Source organism: Argentina silus, assembly GCF_951799395.1.
Source record: "Argentina silus genome assembly, chromosome: 19".
NCBI classification, from domain to species: Eukaryota; Metazoa; Chordata; class Actinopteri; order Argentiniformes; family Argentinidae; genus Argentina; species Argentina silus.
The window spans coordinates 7,583,435-7,593,434 of record NC_139673.1 but is presented as its reverse complement, the minus strand read 5'-3'; the positions used below and the strand labels follow the sequence as shown (position 1 = coordinate 7,593,434).

The window sequence follows — 10,000 nt, the reverse complement described above, 5'->3', positions numbered from 1 at the left end:
ACGTACACCCAGTGATAAGTGTTCCTGGCACCAGAGACTGATACAGAAACAGCCCTGTGCTCTGGTGATACACAGCTGCTCCCTAGCTGTGTGTTTTCCAGTCAACAGAATAGACCCAAGGGCGTCTATTCTCTCACTGTTTACGACATCAAAATAAGGGGTCCTGAAATGGAACACTCATAAATGCTTTATCTGGCCATTGGGGCTGGGCTGGGTTTGGCTGGCCAGGGCTGGCTAGATGGGTAGATTAGCAGACACACAGGTGGAAGCACTTGGTTCAGTCAGATTTGGAAAACTTCCCCACAAAATTGTTTAGAGACGGCCCTATAGTATATACACACTTTACTGGATCGTCCTCTATAACCAGTTTGTTTCTGCTTCATCCAACTTGTTATTGTCTTACTAAACAAGAGAGTTAGTGCAAAAATGTAGCTTTGTTGAATGCAGAAGCAGTCTCATAATCAGAGCATCCATATAAGCCTTGATACAGTCCAAAACAGCATACACTGTAGGTTATACCCCAAAGCAATATACTTAACCCTTTCATCCTCTAATCATTCCCTTGCTTTCTTCTCTTTCTCCAGCGCTCCAGAACGGGCGTTCCCAGTTTGTGATCAATGGGAATTGGAAGATCAGTGTTCCGGGGGAGTACAGCGTGGCCGGAACCAAACTCCTGTACCGGCGCTCAGCAGACACCTGGGAGAGCTTCGAGGTCTCCGGACCCACTCAGGAAGATCTGCACGTCATGGTCAGTACAGCCGGGGGTAGATACCGTAGCTTAGAGACTTTTCAGTCTGGTGTCAATCTGGTGTGAGTCTGGTTTAAGTCTGATTTAAATCTGGTTTCAGTCTGGTCAGAGTGTGGTTACAGTCTGGTCAGATTCTGGTTATAATCAGGTTACAGTCTGGTTATCGAGTGGTCAGAGACAGTTTAGAGTCTGGTCCAGCTGCATCCCAATCCAATCTGAGCCATGGGTCTATCTAACTCCTTTCAAAGTGTTTGTTACCATGTGATTGTGTGTTCCCAGGTGTTGGCGATGGACAAAAACCCAGGGATAGAGTATGAGTACTGGCTCCCTCCGGACCGCTATTCCCTGTACCACGGCCAGAGGAGTCCACTACGCCAGCCTTCCCACACAGCCAGCTTCGTCCCCTGGGCCCAGCCCACTACCACGGCCCCTACCACCACCACCACCACCAGGCCTCCCCCGGTTACCATGCCCCACCACTTGGGTAAGGCCTGCTTCTGGGTTTATCCATCATCCTTCTGTTTGTGTGGATCAGGGGAGGCTAGTGGACGTACTGTAGAAATCAGAGTTCGGGCTCAATGTAATGAATGGAATGGAATGCCCGTCCTCCGATATCTACCTGCACCAGCCTCCCCTGGTGTGGATGTAGTTGTTATTCCCTTATAAGGGAAATGTGTCTTGCACATTAAAACAAGCTGATCAATGGTCGTCTTGTATTGGTCTAGGTAGACTTGGACTACCCGATTTACTGGAGCGCATACAGTACGTCTTCAAGAATGTTGCCTTTTTTTTTTACAAGGGACGTTAACCCTCAATTATAGCTTGATAATCAGTGTTTTATCTATATCGGGCTGGCCCTTGGTAGCAATGCAGGTGTAGTTTGAGAAGTGGACTTTGTTCCAAAACAGAATATATATACACTTGGTTGATGTACTCTCCTTCAATATGTGTTCTGTACCTGCCTGACTATCAGTCATCGGGCTGGGAAGGAATGTTCTAGCAGCTGTACTATGCTTCTGTTATCTTCAGAGTGTTCATGATTATCTCAGGATGTTGCCCTTGATCACTCCCACTACATACTCCAAGCTAAGATACTGTCGAGGTCTCTCTTTCACATTCTGTACAAACATGCACATGAATGCTTTGACACACACTCACACACACACTCTCACACACACACACTCTCACACACTCTCACACACTCTCACACACTCTCTCACACACTCTCTCTCACACTCTCTCTCACACACACACACACACACACACACACACACACACACACACACACACACACACACACACACACACACACACACACACACACATTTGGGCCAAAGTTAGATTTATAGAAAGCTTTTGATAAGATCTATCTAAGTGGTGAATGGAGCTGATTGAGATCCGTCAGTCCTTCTTGGGCTGTGTCCAGAAACATGATTTTGTTAAGTCTCAAGCTGGGTCATGGTGCAGGAGCAGTGGTTTATGAACATGACACAATGATCTAACCATCTCTCAGCATTAAGACCAGGACACAACGTTAAATCATTTAATTCCTCAAGCATTTTGGAGTCATACAGATGTAAAATCAGTTTTGGAGTCTTTTCAACTCTAAAACTGAAAGGATAACAAAGGTTTGTTTTCTGTGCCCTAAGGCATAAGGTTATACGGTAAACCTCAGTCATTACCTCAGTGATTTCCCGACCTCTTCGTGCTGTGAGTGTGTGACCCGCGAAAAGCTGGAGCTCATAAATGAACAAAAACATTGTCGCTTGCCATGACCTGACATGGCAAGGAATGACTCACAACCCTCTTGGTCCTGATCCAACATTTGGGAAACACTGATCTAACAAACTATTCCCTCATTAGCTCCTCCACGAGGCTGGCCAGTCCGCCAACCCCACCGCCAGCCCCACCCTCACCACCCAGCGCCCTCACCTCGCCTGGAGAGAGACGAGTCCCGGAGAAACCAGCTGCCTCAACCCCCCCGCGGAGGTAAACTCTAATCCCCCCCCCCAATGTTTCACAGCATTCCATATTCCATTCCATGCATTACAATGAGCCCATCTTCCGATTTCTGCCTCCACTAGAATGTACAGTGCCAGATGTCAAAAGCATCATATCATCAAAGTCTCTAAATGATGCATAATCAATATAGTTACAATCAGCTCACTGCTGTTCTGATCTTCCTGTAGGGCATTGTGGGAAATGCAAGAAGGCGAGAGGGCGAGGGGAGCGACAGAGACAGTACTGCCAGAAAGACTTTGGTGAGTTGGAATCTCTCGCCCCCATATATTACAGAGCTTTAAAGAGAGATGAGAAGTCAACAGAGCTCTCTAATGTGAACATCTTTATTCTAGTCTTCCGGGCCAAGGTTCTGAGTAAGCTGTACCGAGGCGAGGAGACGCGCTACGACCTCCAGATCATCCACACCTACCGGAACCGCTTCCGTCTGGAGCACCGGGAGTTCCTGTGGTCGCCCAATGTGTGTGACTGCCCCCCTTTGGAGGAAGGCCGCCAGTACATGTTGATGGTGCGTCGCCACATAAACTATGAGCAGACCCTGAACCGGATACTGATAGAGGAGGACAGCTATGCTGTACCGTATAAACCCAGAGAGGACGCTCTACTACGCCCCCTGGAGGAGCTCTGCAGTAACAGAGGGCCCCGGCGACCAGCGGAACTGAGGGGTTATGCATAGAGATAGCACGTATACACAAGTATGCAGACACACAGACACACACACACACACACACACACACACACACATATATATATATATATATATATATACATACATACACACGCACATACATGCAGACATATATATATACACACACACACACACACACTCTTACAGACTCTCAAACACTCCCTGATGGTTAATCAGATTGTATTGGCTGCTTATTGTGTATGTTGTGCTATCGTATTATGTATGCTACCAGTGTTCATGTGTTTGTGTTTGTGTTTGTGTATGTGTATGTGTATGTGTATGTGTTTGTGTATGTGTATGTGTAAGACACAGACGCTTTCCTTTCCTCTGACACACAACTGCCTGCCTCTGGAGCTTGAGAAGATACCCAGAGAAGCCACTAGAATTCCAAAATGGCATCGCAGGAGACAGACACGGGCTGAACCCTGCAGAGACTGTACTCAGGATGATCTGTTAGCTGATCTGACACTCGCCATGGCAACAAACCAAAACCTCTCCAAGAGCCTGCCACAGCTGACTGGCTCATAAAGTATAGCACTTTAGGTGGACATTGATACCCACCTTTAAACTACAGATACCAAAGAGAAGAACAACCACTGAAATGGCCAAGCATTTTGTTTTATTATGTGTGTTTCAGTGGAGGCTGGTGGAGGAAGTCGGAGGACGGGCTCATTGTAATGCATGGAATTGAATGAGGAATGGTATCAAACACGTGTTCTTCATTCCATTCCATTCATTAGAATGAGCCCGTCCTCCAATTTCTACCTCCACAAGCCTCCCCTGCTGTGTTTATGCTGTTAACCAGATAACTAACTTGTGTCTGTCTGGGCTACTCATTCTATGTTAAAAGAAATATTTGTGTGCCTTTCAACTTTATATTTTTTCATCTGTTCTCACTTTCTTTTCATACCTACGATGTATAAAGGAACATATTTGTTTCATATTGTATTTATGTGTCCAACCAATAGCTAGAAATCATTACATTTATATTTGTGTTTTGCTTCAAAATATTGTATTTTTATAATCTATAATGCATTTCTCACTATTGATGTATGCATTTTGCGTATGTAAAAAGAAATCAGGTTCCCTTAGTCCACCTTGTCTTGTTTACCATCTTCTTTTCATATCTACATGAATATCACGTTTTTTTTGAGAAACATGATATTCATGAAGATATGAGAATATACAGTATTTTATATCGGTGTGGCACTGAGTAGCTATAAATATATAAGAAATATGTTTAACTAGTGGTGACCCGTCCTACGGATGGTCAAAAATCATTGGATCTGATTGCTTTAACTCAATGTTGTCAGGCATGACTGTTGCTGTAGCTGGTAGCTGTCAGAGAAATAGCCTCTTTTGTTCCTGAGTCCTTGTCCCTGTTTCATTTGGGTCTCTAGACCCTCCCCTAGTGCCTATCCCCTGTCATGTGTGTAGATTTGAAGAACTAGGTGGCTGTTTTTCTAAATGTCTTGGAATATGCTGTCACTTATGTTCACCATATTACTGTTTAGTACCGTTTAAACAAATCACTCATAAAGAACAAAGTTGTGTTTCTTTACAAAAATGTATTTGCAAAAATAACCTGACATGAGCTAGAAATTAGCTACATGTAATGTGCTACATAGATGAACGCTTACAGAGTAAAATTACTGGTCATCAACTGAAGAGAAGTCGTCACAGGAACTTGGCTCCTCTAGAAAAGGGGGCAGTGAGTGTTTAGAAATTGGAGTCATGCTTCATACAGGATGTTCTCAAGGCATTAAATAGTAGCCATGCATTTTAGAAAGATTAATTTAGCATAATTAGCATTTTCCTAGCTTTTTCATCACTTTTTCAAATAGATAGGGAAATACAAATGTACATAGCATTTTTATAGAAACATTTACCTCACGTTTTGTAAACATTCCTTAAGCGTTTCATCCTACGGAGAATACCTACAGTCCTGCCAAATCTACGCCTTGTTGAATTTATCAAAATCTATAGAAGTCTTAACTGTAAGAAAGAAAAAAGTCCTAAATTCAAAGAGTAAAAATTCAGCCAACTTTCTCTTACATCTCCCATAGTATCTGAGACGAGAGTTCACCCTTTTTGATCCCTTTGGCAATTTGTTAGCACGTTCTCAAACCAACTGTAGTCCAGCACGTGTCTCCATTATTGTTGTCCAGTGTAGTTCTTCATAGTGCTAATTCATTATGTCTTTGTGCCTGTGATGTCAGAGCAAGGTCTTTATAGTTCTAATTATTTACCTCTTTGTACCTGTGATGTCAGAGCATGGTCAGGTCACATGTTCTGTGGTTCCAGGATCATGCCAGTGTGAGGAACATCAGAGCAATGCTCTGATTGGTCCAGTCCTATTTGCTCCTCACTGAAGTGTCTCTGACCCCTGAACCCTGACCTCTAAACCCTGTCAGGGGGTTTCTGCGTGGGAGGTTTAATCCCCTTCCACCCATCCTCCCTCAGGGGACTGCAGGTGGGGACATCACCCCTCACCCCATGTAACACCCCGTCCCCCTCTGCCGGCTATCCCAGACCTCCAGCAGCACTGCGGAAGGTCAAAGTTCAGAGGTCAGACACTGACAGTGACGTGGCGGGAGGATACGTGGCGGCGTTTGATGCGGGAGCGGCGAGGTCTGGAGCGAGAGTCAGACGTGCAGTGGCAGAGAGGACCCAGCAGGAGCCAGAGGTAGAGGATCACGCAGGCCCAACACGAGGAGATCTTCACCCAGAAGGTGGACCAGCTGCCGTGGGTGAACGTGGTCTCTAGCACTGCCGACTCATAGCTGGGGAAAGGGAGAGAGAGTTGCCTTGATTAGCACTGGAATGGATGTTCAGTGGCACAAAATGGCCTCTGTTTTGCATTACTCAGGTGGGTGCTTGGCATTGTGGGTGTAGGAGATGGGTTTGAAAGACTAAGCTAAAAAGATGAAAATGTATTTTATTGACACCTCAAATTACTGCTATTTCACCATTTTGTTCTGTTGTTTTGATTTATTTCCTCTTGTGCAAACCTTGCAGTGGTGTGATGCAAACATTTAGTGAATGTGAACAAGTCGTGTTTGTCCAGTGAGTGACTGACCTGAACCAGTTGGTGAGGGTCATCATGACGTAGAGCGAAGCCAGGAAAAAGACGAAGTGAAAGAAGAAGTAACTGTAGGCCACTTTCTGGCTCTCGTTGTGAATCACCTTCTGGCAGCCTTTGTTCTCCTCGTCAATCACAAACTCCTCCTCTGGAAACAGGAAATACATGATTTGTGTCCAGGGTCTCTGCTTTGTATTACCTGTACAGTGTGTTGTGACCTTGGGGTAAAACACTATTTTAAAAGTGTCCACAGAACCACCCGCTATAGTCAGCTTCTATCTATTTCTGTACATTAAACAATTACACTAAACACTTTATTAGGAACACTATACTAATACTGGGTAGGGCCTCCCTTTGCTCTCAAAAATTCTTCATGGCATTGATTCCACAAGATGTTGGAAACATTCCTTTGAGATTCTGGTCCATGATGACATGATTGCATCACACAATTCCAGATTTTTCAGGTGCACTTTCAAGCTGTGAATCTCCCGTTCTACCACAACCCAAAGGTGTTCTATTGGATTCAGATCCGGTGACTGGGAAGGCCACTGAAGAACACTGAACTCATTGTCATGTTCATGAATTCAGTTTGAGACGACTTTTGCTTTGTGATATGGTGCATTATCATGCTGGAAGTAGCCATTAGAAGATGGCTAAATTGTGGCCATGAAGGGATGCACATGGTCAGCAACAATACTCAAATAGGCTATGGCATTCAAGCGATGATTGATTGGTATTAACGGGCCCAAAGTGTGCCAAGAAAAGCATTCCCCACACCATTACACCACCTCCACCATGAGAAGGTGTACAGGTACAGTTTTTCCTGTATCCTATAAATACTCCCGTTTTCATAATAGCACAGCGAATGTTGTGAAATGTCCTCACCCTCCTCTTCTTCAGGCCAGCAGAAGCAGCAGGTGGCCTTCTGGAACTCGTAGCGGTACACTTTGATCATCCAGAAAGGTCCGAACACCTCGGCCAGGTAGGAGGCCTCGTTACTGGAGGAGGTACGATTGAATTGAACAAGCACGTACAATAGAATCATGTTTTTCTTACATGAAATTAAAGGGGAATGACTTGGGACCATTTTCATTGACTTTTTGTCTGGGGCACCTCAGCCGGGCGCCTCAGCCGTGTTGATAGTAATGGTAGTAATTAGTGTTTCTCCAAAATTAATCAGACAAAAACACTACACACAGGAGGAGATGCAGTAGGACACTCACCATGCGAATAGCACACAGCAGTACATGATGGCAGCTCCGATGATGGCCACTGCGTTGCCCTCCTTCTGAATGCCATCCTGGCCCACGTTGGGGTAGCACACCGTCATGTTCACTCCCTGGTACACCACTGAGAAAGAGAGGGGGAGGAAGAGAGAGAGAGAGGTAGGGGGACAGTGTTATCCTCAGTATAGCCTGATGCTGTATGGCTTCTCTTAGAGAATATAAAGAGAGTCATTCTGGGCCTAACACAAGTGTCCTCGGTCTGTGTTAGTGGAGAGGGACCACACACACACACACACACACACACACACACACACACACACACACACACACACACACACACACACACACACACACACACACACACACACACACACACACACACACACACACACACACACACACACACACACACACACACACACACACACACACACACACACACACACACACACACACACACACACACACAATCTCTAGAGGGCCGTTGGAGAGCCGGCTGTGGATTCCTGAGCAGATTCCTGTGTGTTGTGGGGAACAGGGACCAGGAGTCCACTGAAAACACTGTCTAATTACAGGCCTTGGACTTTCTGTGCACACATGGAGGACAGTGCTCTCTCTCTCTCTCACACACACACACACACACACACAGATGGATGACACATGTGTGCACACACACACACACAGACACACACACACACACACACACACACACACACACACACACAGGCACACAGGCACACAGGCACACAGGCACGCTGGGAGGCTAATCCCGGTGTTTCTAAATGAAAGAATTAGTCTAGAGTGGGACTGAAAACACACAACACTGGGAGCAAGACAGGTCCCCTGTGTGTGTGTGTGTGTGTGTGTGTGTGTGAGTGAGAGAGACAGAGAGATAGCACAGTCCTCTATGATGAGGTCACCCAGCAGACAGGGCCTGGGGGGGACCGAGCAAGCAAACAGGGCCCAACAGGACAGGAGGGAGAATGGATCATCATCTCCATGTCTAACACACACACACACACACACACACACACACACAGCCAGCGTGGCTTCTAAGGTAACATCGCTAAGGTAACATGACAGGCTGAGTGCACCTCAATTAGAGCACCTCACACACACACACACACACACACACACACACACACACACACACACACACACACACACACACACACACACACACACACACACACACACACACACACGAACACTTGGGTTCACAGTAAAGCATTAGATCAAAGAACCCAAATGTAAAGATCGAATGAGCAACCTACTTCTAATATGGTCACCTCTTCTTGGCCTTCAACAACAACAACAGACACACACACACACACACACACTTTCCAAGAGGAGCGAAGGTGCTTATGGGTGAAAGCAGGTTATCACACTGCTGTAGGTGCTGTGCCTATACAGTGAGTGTCTTGAAATGTAATTGATGTTTTTATATGACTGCATATTTCCTCAACAAGTTACAGCATTGCCCGGTACTGCCCCAGGACAACACACACACACACACACACACACACACACACACACACACACACACACACCTCCACAAAACATAGGTAGCAGGTACTGTACACTACACAGAAAGTCAGAATGATTAGAACAAATATATATATATACAGAAAGAGAGGAGAAGAATTAGCTAGAAGTCTGAAGGGTTGCATAAATCCAGAGAGAGAGAAATGACAAGGTGGACTAATCTAGGTGGGCTCCCTGGGGCCGTGTTTAGAGTCACGATGGGGGGCTGGGGGAGGGAGGGGGGGGAGGGGGGGGGCACAGACAGGTGAGAACAGTCCATTCCATTGTTCAGTAAAGACCACACCACTAGTCATGACTGACAGACCACAATCACTTCATCTGGACTTGTGACCACAATGCATGATAATCAGAGGTGAAAGGGCAGCCCTGAAATACTGTAGCTCACTGCTGAGGAGTGACTACTTTACATTATTTCAATACATTATCCCAATACATTACACTTTCCCAATACAATACTTGACATTATCCCAATACATTACTTTACATTATTTCAATACACTATCCCAACCCTGGGAATCACAGGGCCTGTTGTTATGCGTCTCATTCCATGATGCATGGACTGGAATGAAGAATGATCAACCCTATCAAACGTGTGTTTGATACCATTCCTCCTTCCGTTCCATGCATTACAATGAACCCTCCCTCCGGCTTCTGCCCCCGCTACCAGCCTCCCCTGACTGACTATCTGTTCA

The 10,000-nt window shown here is 45.6% G+C and overlaps 2 protein-coding genes across 2 annotated transcripts in view; one reads left to right on the top strand and one right to left on the bottom strand.

Moving 5' to 3' along the window:
• The window catches only part of adamtsl5 (ADAMTS like 5), a 22,075-nt gene extending 16,976 nt beyond the window's left edge, over window positions 1–5,099 (top strand). The window contains exons 9-13 of the mRNA XM_083690724.1: window positions 585–748; window positions 1,028–1,232; window positions 2,612–2,737; window positions 2,938–3,009; window positions 3,103–5,099. Of these exons, the coding sequence (XP_083546850.1) occupies window positions 585–748; window positions 1,028–1,232; window positions 2,612–2,737; window positions 2,938–3,009; window positions 3,103–3,443 (908 nt within the window). The 3' untranslated portion in view covers window positions 3,444–5,099. The remainder of the gene's footprint in view (window positions 1–584; window positions 749–1,027; window positions 1,233–2,611; window positions 2,738–2,937; window positions 3,010–3,102) is intronic.
• A 925-nt stretch (window positions 5,100–6,024) lies between these two features.
• serinc4 (serine incorporator 4) overlaps window positions 6,025–10,000 on the bottom strand; it is a gene marked incomplete at both ends in the record, with an annotated part of 12,716 nt that continues 8,740 nt past the window's right edge. The window contains 4 exons of the mRNA XM_083691076.1: window positions 6,025–6,238; window positions 6,535–6,685; window positions 7,423–7,535; window positions 7,761–7,887. Coding sequence (XP_083547202.1) covers window positions 6,025–6,238; window positions 6,535–6,685; window positions 7,423–7,535; window positions 7,761–7,887 — 605 coding nt within the window. The remainder of the gene's footprint in view (window positions 6,239–6,534; window positions 6,686–7,422; window positions 7,536–7,760; window positions 7,888–10,000) is intronic.